At 47.7% G+C, this 25,714-nt stretch overlaps 1 protein-coding gene across 1 annotated transcript; it reads left to right on the top strand.

The window, feature by feature from the left end:
- The first annotated feature begins 404 nt into the window (after positions 1-404).
- On the top strand, positions 405-13,224 carry METRNL (meteorin like, glial cell differentiation regulator). The gene is made up of 4 exons (XM_080922257.1): positions 405-765; positions 5,839-6,224; positions 11,630-11,689; positions 12,660-13,224. Exons 1-4 carry the CDS (start codon positions 596-598, stop codon positions 12,977-12,979), a joined length of 936 nt encoding a protein of 311 aa, XP_080778383.1. The 5' UTR covers positions 405-595; the 3' UTR covers positions 12,980-13,224.
- The last annotated feature ends 12,490 nt before the right edge of the window (positions 13,225-25,714 follow it).

The following is a 25,714-nucleotide window of genomic DNA, read 5'->3' on the forward strand; positions in this document are numbered from 1 at the left end:
GCTGGAAGAAGCTCAGATTTCTTCACTTTATGCATAACGGTGCAGTTCCCCCAGGCCCAAACTCACCCATCCCCTTCCCCACAGCTTCTGCGTCCCAGCCCTCCTCCCTGACCTTGTTCCCGTCCTTTGCAAGGTCGTTTGTCCCACTCCGAGCTGCACTTTCCCTTGTCCTGTGCTGCGAGGTGCTGCCCACTGAGTATCTGAAGCGTGACACCAGGGCGTTCCAGGCCAGAGCTGGCAGGACGCAGATCTGTGAGCTGGCGCGCGGGGCGGAACTGCTGGCCTGGGCTGAAGGCCAGGCGGGGGCGGAGCTCGGACGAGGGCGGGGTGGCTTCACGGTTCCGCCCCCCAGCTGAGCCAGACCACGGTCCGGGAACTTGCCAGCTCAGAGGTTCTAGGTGCAGCCGGCGCGTTTCTCTGGTTGCAGCTTGGGCGGCTCGGGCAGCTCCTATGGTGGGCAGCCAGGGGCGAGCCGGGATGGGTTGTAGGCGCGCGACGTGATCTGCTCGCACCTGAACCCACGCTTCCCGCTGCACATCCTCAAGAATCTATTCTGTGGCTGCAGGCACGCACCGGACGCAGACCCGGCCGGAGCATGCGGGGTGCGGTGTGGGCGGCCCGGAGGCGCGCGGGGCAGCAGTGGCCTCGGTCCCCGGGCCCTGGGCCGGGTCCGCCCCCGCCGCCACCGCTGCTGTTGCTGCTACTGCTGCTGCTGGGCGGCGCGAGCGCGCAATACTCCAGCGACCTGTGCAGCTGGAAGGGGAGGTGAGTCTTGCCGGCGATTCCAGCGTGGACCGCCTGGACCTGGACCGGAGCCCTCAGCAGCGAGTGGCAGAGCTGGTGGTGCCTGCCGGGTAGGGACAGCTATGCTGGCCAAATCTGGTGACCTCCTGCCCCAGCTCTGCTTTCAGAACAAAAGAGTTTGTGGCATCTGGGTCCCAGCTCGGAGGACGCCCATTCTCCGCGCGCGTATTTCCACTGCCCCAGAGTGTTTCCTGGGCTCCATGGGCTGCAGGTTCGGTCCTCCCAACGATTGGGATTTCTGATCCTTGGGGAAGTGTTGGGATTGGGCTCATCTAGGGAAATAGACTGGTATAGGCTGCAGCACCAATCGTGTCTTTGGGGCAACGAGATAGGATCTACACCTGTCCGTGGTCAAATGCAGTAGGGTAGAGCCCCTCGCCGGCTCGGTGAAGGTCAAGCCGCCCTTGGCAACAGGGCGCAGGGTTCCTGTGACACCTCTCTCTCGTCCCCATCAGCGGTGACAGTGGAGGACTTTTTACTCTTGTTTTAACTGAAGTGTGACTTATGGAAAGAAGTACTAGTCAAAAGCGTGCGCGGGCGGGGTGCCTGAGGAGTCGTAGCTACTTTAGACACTGTGCCTGGAATGCGCCAGGCACAGCGGCCGACCCCCTCCCTCTCTTTGCAGAGCCAGTTTTTTTTACGCTGCAAGTTGCCAGTTCAGCGGTTTGCATAGCACGCTGAGCTGATGCGGGTCTCAACTGAAAACGTGGACTGGGATGGCGATGGGGGTCTGGTGTAGCTCATCCCACGGGGCAGGGCGCTTGCGCAGGCCCTGGGAGGTACACGATCTGGTCTGAAGCACAGACTCCAGTGAAGAGAGGGCTCATGGGGCAGTAAGTGTGATGGGTGATTTTGGTCAAGAGGGTTTTCTGAGAAAGGTGGATGTTGAGCAGTGCCCCGGATCTCCGTAAGCAGGGCATCTATGGTTATCTTGTATACGTTACAGTGTCTGACTTTCTGAGGAAACCACAGAGATCAAAGTCAACTCTCATCACGACTCCTGTTGGAGTGCTTGGACAGAAAGATTTGAGAGCTGTCTCCTGAGTGCTCCAGCACGTCTTTCAGGGAGTCGGAGCTTTCTTTCCAGCAGAAATCCCTTCTGCCTGGCAAGAGCAAGCAGTCAGTCAGTCAGTAGAGCTTGGAGCAGACAAGAGGAGATTGGATCTGGGGGAGGACTGGCCTCGGGAATGCTGGCGCCATCACCATCACAGGGCTGGCCATGAGCCTGTGATGCCAAGCTCTTACCGGGCTGCTCTTTCCCCGTGGTAATTAACTCTCTGCTCACAACCTGCACTACTGAATTAGTGTACTCTAACCTCAGGTCTTGGGGTGCCCTCTTCCAGCAGACCAAAACCAGCAACCAAGAACGCTGGCTTTTGAATGAGGTTTCCAGACCCTTGCTTTTCTTCTAGGCTCTTAGAAGACTTTGTGCCTGAAAGACAACCTTTTCCTGAGCACAGGGATCTGTGGTGAGGGGTGGCTTTCCCCCAGGTAGTGAGGGATTGAGTAGAGACAAACCAAAAGACATCTTATTTCTGTGGATTCATTCTCATGTTGTTCCTTCCAATTAAGGAACCAGATGACTGACTAACTACCATATGATGCATGTGACTGCTGGGGTGGCAGCCCCCAAACTCAAGTCTGGGCATTGTGAGCTGGCTACCTGTCCCCTTGGACTTCCCCTCTTTCCTGCCTAGCTCCAGAGTCAGGCCAAGGTCCTCCAAAGGTGTGTAAGCAGGGGGAAGTGTCCAGTCATCCTTATGCCTACCTGGCCCTTCTCCCCCAACTCATTCCTATTCTGGGATTCCTTTGAGGGCCTCTTTCCCAGGGCACATCTCTTTGTAGATGTGCTAAAGGCATCTGGTAGTTGTAGGTGGGAAGATAGGATTAGGAGAACACATAATACCCCCTTTGGCTGTAGACATGGTCCCAACTTATAAGTGCACATCACAGATCAGTGGACTACTGCCCAGCTGGCAAGCTTGCTACTCCACAGTGTTTATGACTTTTTTTTCTAAGCAGTCTAGAACAAATCATTGGGTGGAGCAAGCCTCAAAATGTTGGATTCTGGCCTCTGGTAAGAAGGGAGTTTCTCTCCATATCCCTGGCCACTCCATTTAACTCATGTAGGCTCTAGGTGTTTCCAAGGAATCAAGTTTGAAATTTTGAAATCCCTTTTTCTGTTCATGTTGATAAGCCAGTGCCATAAATGTGGACCATGAACTTTCCCACTATGATCAGCGGGAACTCAGCAGGTGTAGTCACACCTGGGCTGTCTTGGAAGGTAGGAAATAAAAGGTAAAACTTAGCAGCAGAGCCTTTTGGTTTCACTTGGATCCAAAGTCCTTCTAAAGACCCTTGCATTGTGCCAGTAGCTGGGTTGTGGGTATTAGCAGTGTATCTGAACAAGCCCTGCTCACACCAATCTGGAATCTATCCTTTGTCTCACAAGGCCATTAAAATTTGGGTTCACCTGAGTATTGAGCCTTGCCAATTGGAAAAAGCAAAAAAGAAAAGAAAAGCATTATGCTGGTGAAATGGCTTAGTACAGTGCTTGTCCAGAATGTGCAAGATATTGTGTTGTACCTTGGGACTCGTGAGCACTCGGGCACGAGCACACGTGCACACACACATACACACAGACACCATGCACACACACACACATTACACACATACACACTATGCACACATAACTAACACACACACACACACACACACACCACACATACACACTATGCACACATAACACACACACACACACACCACACATACACACTATGCACACATAACTAACACACACACACACACATACACACACACACACCATTTATTTAGTTTAACCTACCTACGATCAGATTGTTCCTGTCAGTTTTATTGTGTAGCCCAGGACCAGTTTTGTTTGTATTGTAGCTTCATCATAGCAGTGGAACATGGTTATTTTATTTTGTGTAGCTGATGTATACATCTACATCTCACGAAGATGGTAAAGTCCCGTTGATCAGTGGTCATTTAAGATGACCTAGTGCTGGGTATTTGAAATGGAGATTTGGGGTACTAGGTATTCCAGTGGAAGTCTGTCTTGACTTCATTAAAGATCTGTCTGGCTGAGGGACCCTGCTTATGAAAACACGGGCTGTGCACAGGCACTAGTTTTGATGCTGAAAGTTCTTGTATCAAGTGACTAGTCATATTCTTGTTGATCTGGATATTTTAGGAGAGTGTGAGGGAACACTCTTGTCTGTCATGGGATGCACACTTAATCCTTCCCTTAGCTAGCAAAGCCTGAGTAGAGGTGAGCTAACAGTTATCTCATTTCTGTGGGTTCTCTGCCTTCATGTTGTCCTTTCCTATTAAGTGGAGTGTAGTGGGCAGCCCCTAGTCTGGGCACTGTAGGCTGGTCTCGTGTCCCCTTGAGTATCCTGTGGAGGATAGTCTTTCTTTTTATCCACCTCTGCTGCACTGAGGCTTGGTGCTTTGAGGCTCCCAGATGCTTTGTAGTGAGGCTTCTGTGTTCTTGATTCTCAGGAAGCAAAGCCTCATGCTGGGTGTTTTCTATTGAATATAATTCATATTTGTAAGTTGAGGTTTGTGACTGTTCTGGTGCAAGTGTCAGTTGTCCCTGGATGTTGGAGACAGGAGAAAGAGAAAGACAATAATTAGGTTTTAGCCATGTGCCCATTTAGTCTAATTTTCATATAATACTATAATTATGCCCATTCCTGCATAGGTGTCAGATGAACTCGTGTGAGTTTTATTGACTGTAATTTGTAAGTTTATTCTACATGTGTGTCTTGGGTACTGCCTGCTGGCTGGCTATTCCTGGCCCAGAGCCTTATGGAGGTAGGAAGCAGGTCAGAAGGGGTTCACCCACAATGCTTCTCTCTGATGTGGCCTGTTGGGTGACTTACAGCCTTAGACTACTATAGTCCTTGTATACAAAATGAGGTTTTGGGGTCTGGAAGCATGAGTCATTAATAGTAAAGGTATGCCATATGTTATACATTTTCTTGCAGAAAAGCTTTCTGGTAACTCACTCAGGCTAAGTTCTGGATAAAGCCTTTTTTATTTTGCATAAAAATCCTAAGAATGTGGGTGAACCTGTCTGAGATCTGATCAGAACCAAACTCATGTAATAAAACTCTTAGCTGAAGCTACTGGTTTCTTTCCAAGACCACTGTGGTTATGACGTAACCTTAGCAACAAGCTGACTTTTGCTTTATAGTTTGTGCAGGAGAAACTTCTGCATTTTCAGCAGCTTTGAAAACAGTATTGCCTCACACTATGTAGCATACTGCTTAAAACGGAATGCAGCCTTTTTATCCAAGACTTTCATTTGGCATACGTGAGACCTATTACTTTAGGAACCTTGTTACTTAGGAATCCCATCCAAAGGTCCTCTTATTCTTTAGACTTCTCCCCACCCCCTGCCATAGGGATGTTTCCTTTATCCTTATACTTTTATTTTTTAAATATAATTGGTGATATAAACTTCAGGTTTGAAAATGAATGACAAATGGCCAGATCGTTGGCTTAAAGAAAATCGAAATCTCTGATTTCCTGTGGCTAACTCCTCCAGCTAGTTTGGAAGCTGCTCTCTGGAGTATGTTATTACATGTGTAGTGCACCCAGGGCATCTCTACACACAGCTTTATCCTCACTTTTCACTTCCTTGAGTGGTCTGAAACCTTGGCTGGCACAGTGTTCCTGCTGGTCTGCTTTGCTAGATGTCTTGGAATACCCAGATTGTTCTTGGCTTTAACTTCCTGGTGCCATTTCCTTGGCTAAGGAAGCTACTAAGACTCTGGTGCCCTGGGGTGCAGCATGGGATGTATCTAGGGTCAGCATGGCCTATACCATCAGAGCTTTGGTCTTGCTCAGCTTTACTCTTGGAGTAAGTCCACTGGAAGCCGAGAAAGGCGGGTTCCCTTTACATGTGTCAGGTATGAGTGGCTCCTGAGTGAGGATGTGCATGGGGTGATACATGTGGGACCTCTGCTCTGAGATCCTGGCTGACTCTGTTCCCTCTTCCCACAGTGGGCTCACCCGAGAGGCACACAGCAAGGAGGTGGAGCAGGTGTACCTGCGCTGTTCAGCGGGCTCTGTGGAGTGGATGTACCCAGCTGGGGCTCTCATTGTTAACCTGCGGCCCAATACCTTCTCACCTGCCCACAACTTGACTGTGTGCATCAGGCCTTTCAGGGACTCCTCTGGGGCCAATATTTATTTGGAAAAAACTGGAGAACTAAGACTGTTGGTGCGGGACATCAGAGGTGAACCTGGCCAAGTGCAGTGCTTCAGCCTAGAGCAGGGAGGCTTGTTTGTGGAGGCCACACCCCAACAGGACATCAGCAGAAGGACCACAGGCTTCCAGTATGAGCTGATGACTGGGCAGAGGGGACTGGATCTGCATGTGCTGTCTGGTAAGTACCCTGTACATGGACTAGCATGCGCTAGCTAACCTGTCCTGCTGCTTGCTCACAGGTAACATTGAAGGTTCACCTGGTCATGCTGGTTACTTCCTTACCCTTTCCTGAATTCACCTCTGTGAAGCATTCCTATATCTATGGCTTCAATGTGGCATGCTTGTCCCATGAGTCCTTTGTCCTACTGAAAGACTGCAACGTGAGAGAGAATTGGACCTTAAAACTGAATGCAGCCTTTTCATCCAAGAACCCCTTTAAGAAGACATCTCTTTGTTGTGTACCGGAAGTGAGGTGGTAGGAGGCTGTGTTCCCTGAGAAGGGCTTATAGTTCTGGTCCCCAAAGAACTGTTTATAACTTTGAGATGGGGCTTCTATCCTTCCAGCTGTCCCACAAACCGGTTCTGATTTTTGGTGTCTGCCGTAGACTTGAAATGTTTTTGGGTGGGGAGCGGAACGGCACAAAGCTGGGGGTATCCCAGAGGCTTTTGAGGATGGATATTAGGACTGAGGAAGACACGTAAGGACTCCAGGAGGAGCACAGCTGACCCAGTTCCATCTCCACAAGATAGAGCCAGAAGCCCAGATAGGAATGCCAGCAAGTACCTGGTAGGGCCTGAGATTAAGAAAGGGAGTTGTGTAGCCAGGCGCCTGCTGGGAATTTGGGTAGGTAAACCTGAGAGGAGCTCCCCACTGGGATAGAGTAGTCAGGAACTCCTATCACCTTACTTCCCTCAGGATCCAATGTTGTGACAGCTTTGGAAACTGATTGATGATGAGATTTGGGCACACATTTCTCCAAACCAGGGGAAGGCCAAATGAGGTGGCGTGTGAGTCTAATAACCAATGCTGTGGACTTGGCTTCGTTTCTTCTTGTTTGTTTTTTTCTTTTGTTTTGACACAGCAGATGTTTTTCTGTGTGACAGACTGTAGTGATATGAAAGTGTTTTTCATTTTAATCCCAGGCTTGGGAATACCGGCCCCTTTGCAAACACCTGCTTTATCCTGGATGTCTGTGAAATCAACCCTGCAGTGACTGTGCATGCATTGCCAGTGTCAGGCACTACATAGTGACTATCAGAACTCAGGACCGGGACTCAGACTGAGGTGGTTATAAGCTCTGGCCCAACTCTAACATTGCCTGAAAATGGGCATAGAAACCTGTATTACCTAGAGCTGGGTGCCAGCCATCCTAGGGAGCACCACCTGAGTCCCAGGGTTGAGATGATCTCAACTGGGACAAATGGCTTTCTTGGAGAATGGGGCTCCTGAGCTGGTAGTGCTTAAGCAAAGAGTGAATATATAATGTGAAATGTTAGTGCGGGCCATTGTCCTGCTCAGGTTGGAACAGCTTCCAAGGTTTCTATGGTCAGTGGCAGGCTTTCCTTTTTTTCCTGCTTTGGCCTTGGTACAGCTTCAGAAATGAGATCTAAGCCAGCACTAAGGCAGTGTCATCAGAGAAGGAAGAGCGTACCTGACCTGGATGGCTACGCCAGAGGCAGACAAGCTCTTAGATGAATCAGTTCTGGTTTGTGCTGACTCAAGAGAACTGTGGTGCTGTGGGTTGGAACCCAGACAAGAGTACATGAGAGAATGTGTACATGTGCTTGTGAGCCTTGATCCCCACCCAGAAAGGAGAGAACCTGCTGCTGCCCCAGGATAGGTCCTCACGAATGTCTGTAGTGTTAGCTTCATGTTTACTTGGATTGTATAGTTGCCTTGTGACCTGCCTCAAAATGGGAAAGACCAGAGCAGTGAGGTATAGTGCTGTTCCAGGCCAATGTATAGGTCATATGAGAAGTGACCCTAGCATCTGGGATGCTGGATTTGGCTTCTTGCCCTGCATCTGCTGCCCTCTGTCCTTGCTCAGGATATCTGGGCAATGGCAATACCTCTTATGCTTAGGGAAATCTGGCAGAACAGTAAAGGCCTTACCTCTGATTACTTCATCTGGAGGCTGATCTCTCTTTGCCCAGCTATGTAGGAGAAATGACTATGGGGTGACTAGCAAGGGTGAGATTCTGTTTGGTTCCTTTCCATCCTGGTGGGCTTATGACCTGTGCCATTGCTGTGGAACTCTGGAAGGGGGTGTCAAGTGAGGGGGTTGGTAGCAGCAGAGGCATTTCAGACACTGAAGAGCAGGGCAGCAGGACTGTTGTTTTTTCTTTTCATTGTTATTACTGCCACTGGCTCACTGGACTCACAGGGCGGAGCCTACTGCTTCTGAGCGCATCTACTTATCCTCTCCAAATCCTGCTCTGCTTGTTGCTAATAGGCTTGAGATGCTGCATGGAGCCCCACTGCTCAGGTCCATTTGGTAGACTCAGAGTTTGGTCGTGCCCCTGATGGTGCGATGGCTGAAGGCCATGTCTTGTTTTCTTTTTGTTTTGCTTGCTCGCTTGTTTGTTCTGTTGAGAACAGGGTCTCCATTATGTAGATTTGGCCATCCTAGAACTTGCTATGTAGACCAGGCTGTCCTCAAACTGACAGAGATCCACCTGCCTCTAACTCTAGAGTGCTGGGATTAAAGATGTGTACCACTATGCCCAGTGGTGGCCATGTCTTGAGGTGGAAGGAAGCACTGTGCCCTGGAAGCTAAAGGACAAAGGGCATGATTTTTGAGTTCTGCATCCTCTGGTCAGTTCCTGCCTTGGTGGTTTCTCAGGCAAATTTTTTTTCATCTTAATCCTCACTCAGCATTGGGTAAACAGTGGTGTGGTCTTCACTGACTTCCTTGCATAGATGAAGGGTTCACAGAACCCTTGGGACACATTATCCTTTGGGTGGCACCTGGTAGTGGTGATCATTGAGGAAGCCTAGGCCTTAGCTCCTAGGCCACTCTGCCCAGGTATGTTTTACTTCTCTGCTCCTGTTAAAACACTGTATCTACCGCCTATGACAAGGTATACTGGAGACCTTAAAGGGCTTTGGTGTGTAAGATTTTTGCTTTGGAACTCTATGTGTCATTCTGGCTGTTCTAATTAGACAGTGCTGCCCACACACTAGCTAGTCTGATTTACAAGGTCTCCAGACCTTCCTAGCATCCTGCTATTGTCTGTGTTTGCTCTCCCTGCTTTCTGGCAACTGTGTTCAGATTGAGCCCTCACCTGAATCTGTCCCCAGAAGGCTTAGATCCTTTTTCTTTATCCTCACTTAATTCTTTGTATGTACCTTCCTGTCTGGTTTCCAAAGTGGCTCCCAGGAAATGCAGTGCCAGCCTCTGTAACCAGCACATTCTACAGCAAATGTAATTCACAGAGAGGGCAAAACTTAGGGACTTGTTTCATAGCCTGCCTGGGCCTCTCTGGGCCTGGGGTCACTGCCCTTCAACTTCTCTCCAATTGGAAGGAGATGCCCTGGTTCAGTTTAGCTAACTCTTCACTCTGAGGTGCTTTAGTGTAGCTTCTGGGGACCCTTGCCTCCAATTCTCAACACTGTGTGGCCTGAACACTTAACCCTTTCCCTAGCATCTGCTGCCCTTCCACCTGAAGGGGGCCCTCAGGTAGACTGTGGTCACCAGGGTCAATAAACCTACCTGTGGGCACAGGTCAAGTACCAACTAAGGTTGACTCCCCAGAGTACTGTGCTCTGAATCTAATGTTGCCCAAAATGTTAGTCCCTGAGGTCTCCTGTATTAACCCATGTCTGCCCACATCCAGTATGAGTGCTAGTTCCTAGCCAGTGTGAGAATGAACAGCATGCTACAAAAGCCACACACCTCAGCAGCTCCAGTGTTGAGGTTCAGGCAACATCAATGGTGAGGACTGTGGTGACCCAAGCAAATAGCACAGGAAGGAAAGGGGCTACAGGGCAATCAGAGTTGAGGGTGGACATCCAAGGGACCAGCAAACTGGCTTTCAGGAGTCATTCTACATCCTCAGCAGAAGTTTCTGGACTGTGAAGCTGGCATGGGGGTGGGAGTGTTTCATTTTCTGATGGGCCGTGCTGATGCCAACAGGTTGTACTTGTTCAGCGGCTTCTCCCTTTTCTGATAACTAAATAGAAGCAAAAGTACTTGCAGGTGAGTGGGTGGGTGAGTCAGCAAGTGCTTAGGCTGGGAGGCACCCCACCCCCCTTTCTGGGGTAGGTCCAAAGCATAGGGCCCCAGACACACCCAGCTCAAGGGTCCACAGAGAGCTGTGCTTTATTAGGACACTGTAAACGCCAAGACTTTGTCTCTGGCGTACTCCTTCAGGACCTGATAAGGCTTCTCTGAATTTCTGTTGGCCTGGAAACTCTTGGCTTGCTTGCCCTTCACCCACCTCAGTGCAGTCTTGGTTCCTCTGGAGCCAAGTCACCCCCACTTAGGGTCAGAGTATGTGACCTCCAGGAATGTACAGCAATATCATTGGCCTCTTCCAGGACCAAGGATCCCTAAGACAAAGGGCTTCCCCAGAGTCTTTGCAGGGGCATGATTACAGGGAAATTTGTCTGAGATGTCATACCACAGGGTTTCTGTTTATTGGAGAACTTGGGCCCAAAGCAAGAAACTGAGGACAAAGCCTTTACACATAATTCACAGCAGATAAAAGCTTCCATCTTCTTGAATCGACTCTGGTTTGTGGAGAAGCTGCTGAGCCACAGTTTTCCTTCACACCAGGGGAAGTGGGGCGAAGGGCAGGAGGTGGCTATTACTGGAGAAATGAGTTATGTAAGTGGTTGACCAGCAAGGAAGCTCATTCTAAGAGTATATGTACCTCTTGGGCTCTCTGTAGGATACAAGGCCCCAGGTTTTGGGTGTCTCAGACCTGAGTCCTATGAATACGACTCAGTTTGATGTAAGAAATGCCCAGGGCAGATGGGCTAAATGAGATTCTCCTTTGGAGCTGTGATCTAGGGAGTTAGACATCAGGCTGCAGTAGGGGGTCTACTTTGCACTGAGATATACCCACAACATTTTAGGTTGTGGGTGTGGAAGCTGCAGGAGGGTACCTTGGTTGGGTAGTATCCATGTTTGGTTTCAGTTCATCTTGGGTTTGGTTTTGTAGTGTGACAGGCTTGTAAGAACAATTTTGCTTTTATTGTTGTTTTGTTTTTAAATGAGTAGAGTTGTTTATTTGGAACTACACTAACAAAGTAAATAGGAATGTCATGGTACTCCTTCTCTTTTGTCTGGACTCATGTGGTTGTAGTTACTGTATGAACTAGGAGGGCAAGTGATCCCTTGGAATTAATGACTGGCTTGACAGAAGATGATCTTCAGCCTCCCCTTCTGCTGATTCCTTCCATGGCAGAGTTGGAGTTGGCCAGAGGTCTCACCATGATTTTATCTCATTCAAGCATGCACCCTCACATGTAGGCCAGGGAGGCAGGCCTTTCCTTTTCTGCAGTGTCAGGATTGGGGAGGGTCTGTGACTAAGCAGTGTTGTCTGGGCTGTATTATTACCCTGTTCTTTCCTCCTCAGCCCCCTGTCGGCCTTGCAGTGACACTGAGGTCCTCCTTGCCATCTGCACCAGTGACTTTGGTAAGTCTATTCCTGTGGTTGTCTTTCCAGGGTCTGAGGGCTTTCCCAAGTCAGCATTGATTTCTTTTATGTATGTGTATGTGCATGAGAGGGTGGGTTGCTGAAGCTGCTGAACCTGCCTTCTCCCTGCAATCACCAGGAGTAGTAATCAAGGTGAGTCTGCACACCACACATGCAGGCAGAGTTGAGGCTTGCATTCTAGGTGTGTCAGTGTATTCTCACTGTGCACAGGAGCCTCACACCTCCTGCGGACTCTGGAAGTCCTTCAGTTTCCAGTAAAAATTCAGAAGTGCTCTGGGAACATAGTTCAGAGGCAGCCTGGTGTGTCCCTGAGCCAGCCCCAGCTCAGAGCTCTGTTCATTCTTCACCCGGGTGGTTGGGGTTTTGAAAGCCCTTTTGGGGTCAGGGATGTTTTCTGAGGGTTGGAGGCTCCTTGCCAGAATATTTACACAGTGTTCTTCTGAGACTAGGGGTAGTTCTTGCTGAAGTGCTGCCATAATAGTGGCCATTTTAAGCTGGGGTCCAGCTGGCTGTGCTCAACCCCTCATCCAAAAGCCAAGAGCTATCACTTGGTGGAATCTTGACTCCTTACTGCTCCACTCTCTAGGCCCTACCCAACTACCCAATACAAGTTGTTCCCTGTCCCCTCACTCTTGTCATTCTTGTCCTTTGAGCTGCACTGTTAAACCCGATGGGGACCCAGAGCTGCAGATCATTTTACTTATGTTCTTGTTCTTACCTGGAGAGTGTGTGCTGTGTAGCTGATGCCCAGGGGATATCTTTGTCTGACAGTATCAATATCACAGACTTCTGCTCACCACTGAGCTTTCAAAAGACTACTTTGTGACTACAGCAGGTTCTTGTCCATGACCTTTGACAGCCAGGGACATGCCCAGGGTGGCTTGCTATGTGCCTGCCATTGCTGACAGAGCCCATTAGATTTGCTGACCTCTGTCTCCTTCTTCTACAGTTGTCCGAGGCTTCATCGAGGATGTCACCCATGTACCAGAGCAGCAAGTGTCTGTCATCCACCTGCGGGTGAGCAGGCTCCACAGGCAGAAGAGCAAGGTCTTCCAGCCAGCTCCTGAGGACAGTGGCCACTGGCTGGGCCATGTCACAACACTGCTTCAGTGTGGAGTACGACCAGGGCATGGGGAATTCCTCTTCACTGGACATGTGCACTTTGGGGAGGCACAACTTGGATGTGCCCCACGCTTTAGTGACTTTCAAAGGATGTACAGAAAAGCAGAGGAAAGGGGCATAAACCCCTGTGAAATCAACATGGAGTGACTTGCAGGGTGACACAGTACTGTTGTCCTTCAAACAAGCCATGGTTTGTGGTCCCAGTTGCTCTATCAAATCCTGATAGAGATTACAGATTGGTGTCAGGAGCCCAGCCTGGTGCTCAAACTGGGAAGGAAGGTACCTGCTGCTCTGACCCCTTAGGTCCCAGCTAAGGATGCCCTGACCTATTGAAAATGCTGTAAATTGCAAACTAAGTTATTATATATTTTTTTTGTAAAAGATGTCTTGGTGTGCCATTTAATAGTGTCCATTGGATTTGGCCTGAACTATTGGTGGGAGTTAGGTTACAGTGATGACTATGAGGCTTCCATGGCTATGACTCAACCTTGTTATTATGACGAAATGTACGGAACAAATAACATTTTTATTTTCTCTCCATTTTATTTTCTATTTTAAAAGACCATCTTTGCAGTTGAGAACCTTTCCAGACTGTATGTAGGCTACTTCCATTACAGAGAATAAAGACCAGGATCTGAGCCCAATATTACATTCATCTTAACCCATCAGATGGATACCTGCATTGAGCCTTCTCTGCTTAGCAGTGGCCTGCTATCCCAAGACCTTTTTGCTCATTGGACAATTCTAGATGGTGCTACCTGGCTTCAGGCACGTGCTCCTCCCTTGCTCCTACCAGGCCATTGTTGCCTTCTGCATCTGTCCACACCCTTTCCACTGAACCAGTCTTGTCTTTTGACCCCAGGTTTCCCCAAATGTACACAGCAAATCTCTGAATACCAAGGGACTAACCTACTTAATGGCCTCATTTCTTCAGAGGGTGTGGGTTTTCTCTATGGTAAGAATCTCCACAAATTAAAGCTTAAACACAGGCTTTTATTCATACATACCTGGAAGCCAGAATGGGTGTGAGCAGAATCACATTTCCCCAGAGACTCCAGGAGGGACTATATAGCTTCTGGTGGCTCCAGGAATCCTTGGTTTGTAACTATTTTCCTCTGGTATTGCCTTCCTTGCCTTATATGTGTGGGTCTGTGTCAAATTTCCATCTTGGGAGGACACAGATCATTCACTTAGGGCCCACCCTGGTGACCTCATCTTCACCTGAAATTTAACTCCATTTCCATTTAGGTCAGAGGCAAAGGCTACAGTAAATATCAAATGTGGAGAGAGATTCAGTGGTTAGACATTTGCTACTCTTATAGAGGATCTGTGTTCAGTCCCATGTTAGGAACTCATGTTAGGTGGCTGGCTAGGACCTCATTAGTTCTCGGAGTTGCTGCCTCCTGTTCAAGTTCCAACAACTCTGTGGCCCTTACCAGTTCCTAAGATATTAGGGGATCCCCTCCCCCTCCAGCTATGGGCCTCAGGGGTAAACAGACCCAATAATTGTGTTTGTTTATTCGTCAGGTACTTCTTCCCATGCAGCTTCTGAGGTAAGACCCAGGAGAGATTGACAAAGCCAGTGAGCACCAAGCTGATGCGCTAGTTTAGGTGTGAGCCATTGTATGTGCCAGCTCAGTTTGTGCTGGCACAGGTCTGCAGGTCACAACAAGAAACAGGTGCCCATGGTGAGGATGCGAAGCAGTAGTTTGTGAAGGGCTGGGCCCCACTGTGGCTGGTGATTATGATACCTTATGCTAGCAGGACTAGGTCACACAGATGCCATGCCCAGATGAGCCCCTCCCGGTTCCTCCTCTCAGTCTATGGGGAAGCTGCAGAACAGGACTGGTATGCTGGCCACCTGTTTCTACAGGAGATTGGGGTCAGCCTTGCTTGATTCAGGTGAATGGCACCTGAACCTCTGCTTTGGACACATCTGGGAGAGAGGCCGCTTGCACAAGATAAGAGAGCACAGGGCTTCCCAGGTGTGAAAGTAGCCTCCCTTCTGGAGCTGGCAGGGCCCAAGGGGCTGAGAGGTGCTGACATCACTTGTAGACAACTTGTAGTTAACAGATAGGTGTAGGTGGACACCTGGTTCCTTGAAGGAGTTTCTTTTTTTCATGGCCGAGGCTGGTTGGTACTGGAACAGAACCAGAGTTGGGCAAGAGCCATCATACTGGGTGAAAGCTGCCTCCCCAGAGAACATAACGTATACTCTGAAGTAGAGGAAGCTACCCTGTTACTTCATCCAGGGGAGTGATGGAATCTCAGGTCCTGGCCCACCTGAGCCCCAAATTTAGCCTTTCTTACCAAAATTCACATACTTTTCTTCCTCCATATTTCCCCCTTCTGCACTCTCCCCTCCTTCCATATCCCTGTCCCCCTTATTTTCCTTTCCCCTTCCCTTGTTCCAGTCCCATACATAGCCCCCAATGGTTTCCTCTCCCTGAACTGGCTTTTCCCTCATTTGTCCTTTTCTCTGGCTCCTCCATCTGCTTTGTGTTCCCATCTCCCTCACTGCCCCATTTCTCAGCACTGTTCCCAACTCCTATAACCCTCTCCTCCTGTACCATCCTCTCTGCTGCCTTTTCCTTCATCCCACGGACTCTATCCCTTGTCCCGCCCACCACCTGCACTGTCTCTGTCCCTTGTTAGCACTGTCCCCTCAACTGTACTGTCCACACCCCCCCCCCAATACTGTTCACTCTCTTTGCACTGTCCCCTTTACTGCCTACTCTTGCTCCCTTTCCTGTTGCCTTATGCTATGTCTTGGACTGTGATTCTTCTACTTCTCTTTTAAACCTGTGGACCAAACCTCACTGGTGATGGCATCTCCCGTCTGTGTCCCAGCTTACAAGCCCTGTTCTTAGAGTTGCTGCATTCTGGTCAAGTTCCGAGAACTGTGTGGCCCTTTCCCAGTTCTTCAAACATTCTTTGGGAGGCTATGACTTGCTAAAGGACAGCCTCCAAATTATGGGCAACCCCTTCCATCACCAATCCTACCAACTGGGGCTTCATGTTACAGATAGGAAGTGGAAACATCTGTGAGTGCTTGTTAAGCCTCCTCCTAATGGCTGTATGCCCCAAGGAATTCAGTGGTGGCTGTCTACTTCTGTCTACTTCTCCTGGCAAGCAGGCAACCCACCCTTTGCACTGTCCTTATCCCCTTTATCTCTACCCCTCACCCCAGCCAGTCCTTGATATGTCCTGGACCTCATTTCCTGCCTTGTGATACTTACTTAGAAGACTGAATGTGACATGGCACAGGAGTACAGCAGAACCCACCCGCCCTGTGGAACACTAGGGTGAGGGGAATATCAAACTGATTATATGGGTGTCCCTACCATGCTCTGGTGGTTTCATATTGATCTGGCCCCAGGGTAGCCAGAATCCAGGCAGGCAAGCTAACCTCATATAGGCCTTATCAACCCTAGGATCTCTCTTCTCCCCTGCCTTCCTGCCTGCCTGGGAGTTGATGAGCAGTTTTTGCAAGAAAATATACATCATTTTGGTCTCCTAAAATTAGTCACAAGTCTTGGTTGTCACATTTTTCTTAGGAAAAGCGGCATGCTGTGGTGCCTCTGTGGTACAGACAGAGAATGGCTTGCTTGCCCTAAGAACTTAGAGCCATAGACTAAACAGATCTGCCCACAGGATACCTGCTGTGGCATTACCCTTGCTTCCCTCATGAGCCAGACTGACCTGGCCTCTGCTATTGGTACTCCTCTCTGGTCCCCAGGGACACCAGTATCCCACCTTTTAGAAGTTTCCACATTCCACCAGAGTAGCAAAGCCATGCCCTCTGGCCTCCAGCTTTCTTCTGCCAGTCTTACCACCCGGAGTCTCTTAGTGGGATTTCTTAAAGCTGTTAAGACCTTTCCCCATACCCTGTTTTTAAAGGATTTTCCCCATGACTATAAAATTAATGCCATTGAGACCATTTAAAAATATATATCAGAAAGTGCAGAAAAGGGGATAGAAAAACTTCTATGTAGCACGTTCATAAGATTGTGCCAGTGTCTTTTCGATCATGACACTGAACTCCCTACAGATAATCTATGGCTAACCTGTGGTCCCTGGCTTTGACATCCTCTAACCCTGTGCTTATGGGTCTCCTCGGGAGCATTGATGTGAGGTGGTCAGGGAGAGCACATAGGCCTTCTTTAGATTTTCAGTGATTCCTCTGCTTCCTTCTCCAGGACCAGTGCTTGAACCTCAGAACAGCAGAAGTTTCTAAATAGCAATTTTTGTTTCTTTGATTCACAAAAAGTTGTGTTTCTACCTCATTCTGAATCTTGTCCTTCATTTCCATGGTGAGCCTGGGGCTTGGCATGTTACAGGGCAGTTACAGTTGCCCATGAGGAAGTGGAGTGTTCTTGATCCTCCAATGATTCTACTGCAGGCACAGGGCCTTGTGTAAGCCTAGGGGTATAGGTGCTTCCAGAAGCCAGAAGAGGTAAAGAACCAGGCAGGATCCAGGAACCAGGCCTGTAATACCCTGAGTTCAGGCTACTGTGACTTTGTTCAAACTTTTGACTTCTAGAGACCCATGACTTCCTGTCTGTGTTGTAGGTCTCTGAGTTGGTGGTGATAAATTAGTCATGATCCGAGTCCTTGCCCATGAAATGAGACTCCCAAGTACTTTCCCAGCTGGGAGGACTTCTCTGGAATTCCTGTGGCCATGAAGGAAGGAAGACTGGCTGCCAGGAGAGCCTGGCACTGCGGCCAAGTATCCAGCAAGGCCTGAAGAGCAGAGGCTGCCACACCTCCTGAACCACACTGCCTAGAAGGGCCTGTTTAGAGATTAGAGATGCTCTGATCCCACAGGTAGAGGTGGGAAGTCCTCATTAGTGCTATAACTGCAACCCAGGCTGCCACTGAGGTGTGGTGGGAACTGATCCCAGACAGACTGTGCATGTCTTTCTGCAGAGCAAATTTGGGGACAGCATCTCCTAGAGTGTTATTAGTAGGAGCTAGTGGTATCTAGATCCAGCCTGGGGGTACCCACACCCTTGTCCACCTCTGACCACAATAAACCTATCATTATCATGGGTGGAAAATGAGTTACTTCAGATACAGATACCAGGGTCTAGGGGGCAGCCATTCTGTGTTTGTAGGATGAGAATATAAAGACAGTCTGGAGCTTTTCAGAGAGAGACTTGACATATCTCTGGGACCTGTTTAATAAAGGATCAGACAGCCATTTCTTGGGCTTTTCCAGTCTTTTTGGTACCAAATACTTTCTCACTTTTCTGGGAAAAGCCCAAGAGTCCTTCTTCCAGCCTTTCCATCATAGCATCTGAAATAGAGGTCTCTCAAAGAAAGTGGTTTTTAGTCCTGAGAGGAATACAGAACCTCTGTTTCCATGGTGATGTGTGGACCTGGCTGGTACACAGTGGATGCATAGGTCCCATACCTTCTGAGGAGCTGCCAGCTGTTGGTGCTATTGAGGTTTTACAGGTGAGTGTCCACCAAAACAGGAGGAGCCAGACAAGTGATAGCAGGAGGTTGTTGAGTTACCATGGCAGGGATTTGGGGATGAAAATCTGTGGGGAGGGTGTAGTCTTCTAAAAGACTGTGGTCCTGTGAAGAAGATGTGATCTTAGGGAAGATATGGCTCTGAGGACCACATTGCTTTGGGTAGATGATCCATGAAAGCTCATGATTCCAAGATTGGGCTTTCCAGGAAACACATGGTCCAGACCAGCAAGGCTGCTGGAGGTGAGGGATTGGGGGTAGGGGTTACTCTGTACTCTTGTGTGGGAGTAGAGTGAAGGATGCTGGAGAACGTGAGGAATCCAGCATCAACAGTAGGCCTTTGTGCACTGCCACCCGGGAAGGCAATGGTTTGTAAAAACAGCTAAGGGTAGGTATTGGGTGGTAGGGTCACCATGGCCAGGACTCTGGAATCTTGATTTCAGAATTCTGCTTACAAGTCACATACTTTGCAGTTGTCGGTTTGATCAGAGGCAAGACGGGAAAAAATGGCTAAAATCCAAAATTAACAAAAAAGCATCCCGAGGCTCCATATAAGGGGAGCTGTGAAATGGAAGAGACAGACAAAGAAATGGGATATCTGTGCCAAACAGCGGTGGGATACCAAGAGCCCCCGAGCATGTCAGCATTTGGGTGTGACTGAGTGTGTATACACATGTGTGTTTTTGTGAGTTGATTTCTATATGCTCATCCATGTGTATGCCTATGTGGAGAGCATATAGTGACATTTACTGAGGCTACAAGAGCTGTCTCAGCTCACTACCCCCTCATTAAGTGGACAGAGTTGTCTGTGAGGTAGCACAGCCATTGTAGCCACCCTGCTCTTCCTCTCCACTTGGCTTCACTTTTCCACCTCATCTGGGGCCATCTTGTGTGGCAGAGCTCATTCTGACATAAGCCTTTATGTACTTCTGGTTATCCATCTGAGGTTCTGTTTTCTACTGTTCCAGAATGGCTAATCAGTTAATCTTCTAAAATAATTCTCTAGGTTCTGCCCCCTGTCTAGATGAAGAAGTCATTCTTTTCCATGTCCACCCCAGTGAGGAGGTGTGAAGTGGATGGGTAAGTCTGAAGAGCGAGGAGAATAGAGGCTGCTATTAGGGCTATAGTGTAGAGGAGGCTCAAGAACAAATTCCAGGGACGCCCAAGAGGACCTGGCAAGTGAAACTGGGGTGGGGGGTGGAGACTAGATAGTAATAGGCCAGGATGCAGGAACAAGAACTCTCTCTTCCTGGACTAGATTTTGGAGAGAGAAAGGTAACAGGAAAGAGGTTTGATGTGCTGAGGTAGCATTTGAGATTTGGGAAGAGTACGTTCTCAGGATGTCCCTGGGGGAAGAGATACAGGTGTGTTGGGAGAATCTCCAAAGTGCACTGGCTCTGCCCACTCCAGGGGTCCTAAAGACAAAAGGTAAGTCTTCAATCACTTCTAATCGCTGTCTAGATAAGAGTGGACACTATTAGACATGCTGTGTGGCTTTTGGACAGTCAACCCAGTTGATAATTCTCAATGTGTTAAATCTTAGGTATGCATTGTCCCTATGGCTCCTCCTTTTATCTATATTTCCCTGCTCTTTGAACATTGTCTCTCCAGATACCAAGAGCTAGGTTGGTGCTGGATAGGTGAGAAGGAAGGGCACTCACATGAGAGGGGTCCTAAGGAGTTTAGGGTAACACGCTAGCCCTTTATCAGGGTCCTTCCTTCTGAGAGCCAGACAGCCAGAGACCTCTTTCTTTTAGACCTTCCCAAAAGAATTAAAAAGCACCCAAAGCAACTTTACTAAAACCCAAAGGAAACAAAAAAACTATAGATGGCACGCAAACATCCAAAGGCACACCCCTTGTTAGAGGCAGCTAGCGCCAGGCCACTAGAAGCCTGCTAAATGGTGCTGCCTGTGTCTGATATCAGGTCCACACACAACTATGCTTCTTTGGCCCTGCCACACACCTAGCTAGCCACTGTGATGGCTGACAGTCTGTAGAGGGTTAGGAGTGGTGGGCCCCCTAACGGGATGTTCACAGTGTGTTCTCAGCAGGGAGAAAAAGCAGTTTTGAACTGTCAGGCTTGGTGGTGGCCCTTTATCTGGTTCAACCTTAGCGTGATAAGATGTCGTCTAGGCTATAGACATATTCTTCCCTTCCTGGTCATACCAAGTCTTAGGCAATAAGGTAAGTAATGGCTGCCTAGGAAATCTAGGGGCCCATTTTCCAGCCTGGCTCCTTCTCCAATAAGGTTCAGGTTCAGATTGGTTAGAGAGGCCTTGGGTTCTGCTTAAAGTTTGCCCTGTCAGGGCTTTATGTAGGCTGCAGCCCTCTCTCCAGAGTCTATTGTCTGACCTTGCAAGGAGTCCAAGCAGTATCTGGGTCTCAGCTATCATGTGACCTCAGCTATAACACCTGAGACTGTTGTTTCAAGGATTGTATCAAGACCTCTAAGCCCTCAGCAGGCAGTGAACATTGTGGCAGCTTCATCAGAGGGATGGGAGGCTATGTTGATTATCATTACTGAGGTGCAGAACTCTGTACTGAGGGGAGAAGGCCAATGGTTCATTGGATACTTGCTGGGGCAAGAGTATCCTGGATGGTTGTGATCCAGGGTATGATCAAGGTCTCACTTCTCCCAGAGCTCTAGTGGTATTTAATGAAACCTAGCTCTGCTGTCTCCTGCCTTGATACCTGTGATCTGTAAATCCCACCTTTGACTTGGGATAAGGGCTGTGGATAGGGGATAGCATTTGCCGAGGAAGACCAGAAAAAGACTTCCCTCTTCCTATTTCCAGCTGCTCACAGAAGTGGTGATGCTCCATGTCCACAAAAGAACCATGTAGTTAATGAGCCCACGAACTCCTCCTGTTCCTTATGATCCTTGACCACAAGATGAGGGGAGGGCACAATTATTTTTTATTGGTTCTTGGCCTCTGTCACTGACTCCTCCCAACCAAACCAGACAGTCGGCATTCAGCTGACCATACCATCTTGTGACTGAGTCTATAGAAGCCAACTGATGTGGGAGTGTTGTGCGTGCCTTACCATCCTGCTCACATCAGGGAACAGGGCTGGGGACTGAGAGATGGAAGGTAGAGAGGAGAAGTGAGAAGCAATAGGAGGAGGAGAAGGAAGAGGAAGGAGTTAGTGATTGAGTTAAGGTTGGGAATATGAGAGGGAATAGAGTCAGGTGGGAGGAGGTGGGCCATAGGAAAGGTGAGTATTTAGGGCAGGTTCAGCATGCCTCAGAAACAGGCTTTTTTTCTTCTGTCTCCAGGGAGAAGCTATAGTTCTTCTTACTTGGTTAGTGCCAAGAGCAAGAGTCCCTTAAGGTTTCCTAAAACAGGCATTCCGGATGTGGAGCAGTGAGACAGATGTCAGATGGCACACTTCCTGTTCTATGATCATGCTTGTCCCGAGGGAGCTGCAGGGTAGAGAGCTAGGATGTGAGCCTCCTCCTTATTTAGATTGGTAGCTAAACACTGTCCGGCCACATCTCTGCCCACTGTCATGGACGGGATCTCTATGTGCTTGCTACAGCCTAAAGAGGAAGTATGTGTACTAATGCAAGAAGAGCAGAGCCCCAAAGTTCCCCAAAATTCGGGCTCTAAAGACCTGGGTTAGGCAGACTAGGAAGGTCAGGTAAATGGACAAGGGTGTATGAGAGGAGGAGGTGCATGTATCCTTAGAGTGCCTCAAGCCCAGTGGTCAGTGGGAAAGCAAGGAGCTCCCATACTCATGCTCTAAGCTGATGCCTGGTACAAGGATCACTAGGACCTTCTGCATGAAAGAACTGGGCCACAGTCATGGGAAAGATGATGGCTGAGGAGGAAGGAATTCCTCAGCCTTAAGATTCTTCATCCTGGTGACAACATTCTCTTTGCTCCCACTGTATTATGAACTCAGCATGCATGCCTCAGCAGTTTCCTGGTTCTCCTCTCATGAGCCGTTTTGACTGGTTGCAGAACCCCACTCTGCTTATTTCCTTCTCAATCCCAGACTCTGAATTCCTGAGGAGAAGTTAGATGCAGGTGACTGAAAGATGAGTCTCAGGTCCAGTCCTCTGTGGGACAGACAGCCACAGGTGAGCCACACAGGGTGGTTCATTCCTTCCTCTCTCTTGGCTCGCATATGCCCTGTATCCTCTTTCCCATTGTCCCTTTCCTGATGGGGGAAAGTTAACTCATGGAACAAATTGAATAAAGTTAAAGAAAGCAGAGTATTGTGAGAACTGTCTTTGTGCCTGCTCCTGTGATCTCTGTTCAAATGCTCTCAGCCTTACCACCCCAGGGTTCCTATGTTCCCTATTCTTAAGCTTGGACTTACCTAAGCTTGCAGGAGTAGGTATTATGCCAGGAGCCTCTCTGAGCAGCCAGCGCTGACTTGACACCTGGCCATGTTTGATAAACAGATTAGCACATGCCACCACCTTCTTGTCTGGACCTCTGACTCTTGAACAAAGAAATTAATCAGTCCAGGGTTTCAAAATTAACTTTGTTAGGTGTCATGAGAGATGACAGGTTGCATGTACTCAGAGGATATAGTTTGACAGATCTGACCTGTCAGTGGTGACATCACCATTATAAAGATCATTAACAGATCTGTTACCCACATATACTTCCTTCCTGCTCCTGTCTTGCAGTGAGAATTGAGGGTCGGCATCACTTACTTTATGTGTGTCTGGTAGAATTCATCAGCGCCTGGAGTTGTTGTCATAAGGGGTCCTGGACATAATGTTCAGTTTCCCTGGCAGATGACAACATTCCAGGGTCACCTGCTTCTTCTAAGATGTGATTCGATAGTTGGTATCTTTTAGTTTTATGGGTAGAAAAAAAATTTTAAGACACCTTTGTGTTTGTTGGGTATCTGAAGAATTCAAAATCTCACTTCTCTCCTTTCTGACACTGGCATTTATAGCTCCTCTACCCTCCTGGTCTGGATAGATGTTCACTAACTTAGAAAACAAAACAACACACACACACACACACACACACACACACACACACAAAACAAAAACAAAAAGCAAAAACAAAGCAACAACAACAGCAAAAACTTTTTTAAAAAAAAGCAGCCCTCAGTATCAGTGACTTGCTTTTCTTTTTCATCCCTGTTTCATCTTTGTTTATTTCTTGGTTCACTGGTTACTTTTTGTCAACTTGACACAAACCTAGACATATCTGGGAAGAATGAGTCTCAATTAAGGGATTGTCTCCTTCAGACTGGACTGTAGGCAAGACTGTGGGGACATTTTCACGATTCATTATTAACATGGGAGGACCCAACCCACTGTGGGCGGTACTACCTCAGCAAGTGTTCCTAGGTTTTATGGTGAAAAAAAAAAAAAGCAAACTGAAGGGGCCTGGAAGAGCAAGGCAGTAGGCAGCATTTCTGCCTGCTCTCTGTTTCAGTTCCTGTCTCCAGGTTTCTGTATTGAGTTCCTTCCCTGGCTTCCTTCCATGATAGCCTACAAAGGGTAAACAAACTGCTTTGGTGTTTATCAGAGTGATAGAAAAGCAAAATAAGCCATTCTGCTTGCTTTTGGCTTCATTTGCTCATTCTTTTAGCTTCATAAAGTAAAATAAAACTTCCCGAGGTAGAAGCTATGGTTATTTTAGATATTCTTTCTGAATATAGTCATTTTTGTGCTCTGACTTTTCCTTTAATACTGCTTGAGAGACAAACACTGATATTCTTATTTTCCTGATTCTTTGCTATCTTTTTATGTTTTCATTTTTCTTTCTTTTTGGTTACAATACTTCCATTTGAAAATCTGTGGGTTGCTTAGGATTTTCTCAGATTAGAATTCTCAAATATTTAGTCATTTCCTATTGTTTAATGGTACTGATTTTTAGTTCAATTCCTTGGTAACCAGAGACTATACTTGGTTTGATTTGAAGTGTTAAAATCATTAAAACTATCGGATTGGACCACAATGCAATCAAGCACGAATCTACATAGTAGGGAAGAACACATGCCTGTAACTGCTGTTTTTATTAAGTGTCTTCTCCATGTTTCTAGTGCACACACTGAGCTTAGCATAGTCTGCTTAAAGTCAATCGATACAGAATTCATTATGGCAAGCAAAATATGTCAGTTTAGTTTCATCTCTGATGGAGCATATACTATTGTTGCACATATTACTTGTACATGCTATATAGAACTTGCCATATAAAGAATGTATATTTACCTCAAATAGTCAGTTACTTGTCCACGAACTTTAAATAATAGTGACAATCTTTTGGCCACTTTGTTCTGATGTTCTGGACCTGAGGGTTGAACGTAGCTTCCGCCTGATGTGTGGGCCCAGGCTAAGTGGGGCTGTCACTGGGCTGGGAGGCAGTACTGTGGAAGCCTCTGCTGTTGGGAGGAGGACAGGGAACGTGAGGAAATGGTACCAAATTCTTTCTTACCTGAGACTCTTTATCCTGGAACTTTGTACTTTACTTGTCTAGAGCATTTATATACTGCAGGTGATGCTTAGGTCATACAAGTGCCTTCCAAAGTCTCTCTGGTTCTAGGGGTCATAAGCCATGTCTTCCCAAATAGGTAGAGAACATTATTCTTCTGTGGTTGGTCAGAAGGTGCATTTTCTTTAGTTAAATCACAGTAACAAGGGGGATATCCCTCATTCTATATTCATCAGCAATAAAACTCTCAGCAAAGGGCACTTGTTGGCTAACATCTCAATTCTGCTATAGTTACTAATGGACACCAATCTCTTAGTAAGCTTCAAGTCAGCATATTATAAATACTTTTTTGAAATTGTTTCTGGGACTTCCTAACAAAGTACCAAAGCTGAGAATTTCAGTGGTCTTTAGACCTGGAAGCCAGTGTGGGATTGTAGGTGTCTCAGGGCTGTGATATGTCTGCTTGAAGGAGTTGCTGATGGCTCTGGGGAACCCTTCTGCTTATCGTTTCTTTCTTGCTGGCATCCTGGATGCAGTTAGCTCACAGGTAAGCGCCTTACTGCATCCCTTGATGGATCTTCCAGTGTTTTCTTTTTTTTTTTCTCCTTAATTTTCCATTTTTATTTTAAGAGATCAGTTATGTTTTAGTGGTTAAATTTAAGAGATGTGTACTCTTTGATTAGATTTATTATCAATTCAATTTAAGATGATTTTCAATCTTTAATAAGTTACAATCATATCTGAGATTGTTTAAGCTTTTTCATGAAGAAAAATCTGAGCAGCAGCTAGAGCTGCAACACAAGTTTTCTTCTGCTCATCCTTGGTCGTGTCTACGATGTGGACTGAGTGACTGGAGCCAGGCTTTCTATCTTTGAAACAGAGTCTTTCTATGCAGCCCTAGCTGGCCTAGAACTCACTAGAGACCAGCTGCTGCCTCCTAAGATCTGAGACTAAAGGTGTGTGTCATGGTGGTGCCTGGCTGCCCAGTCTCTAAG

This window comes from Micromys minutus (assembly GCF_963924665.1).
Source record: "Micromys minutus genome assembly, chromosome: 10".
NCBI classification, from domain to species: domain Eukaryota; kingdom Metazoa; phylum Chordata; class Mammalia; order Rodentia; family Muridae; genus Micromys; species Micromys minutus.

Excerpts from the sequence above, each read along its gene's own strand:
- METRNL (XM_080922257.1), top strand. The coding sequence starts at position 596 with ATGCGGGGTGCGGTGTGGGCGGCCCGGAGGCGCGCGGGGCAGCAGTGG. Across the intron at positions 766-5,838 it reads CTGTGCAGCTGGAAGGGGAG|TGGGCTCACCCGAGAGGCAC; the intron begins GTGAGTCTTGCC and ends CTCTTCCCACAG. Across the intron at positions 6,225-11,629 it reads GGATCTGCATGTGCTGTCTG|CCCCCTGTCGGCCTTGCAGT; the intron begins GTAAGTACCCTG and ends TTTCCTCCTCAG.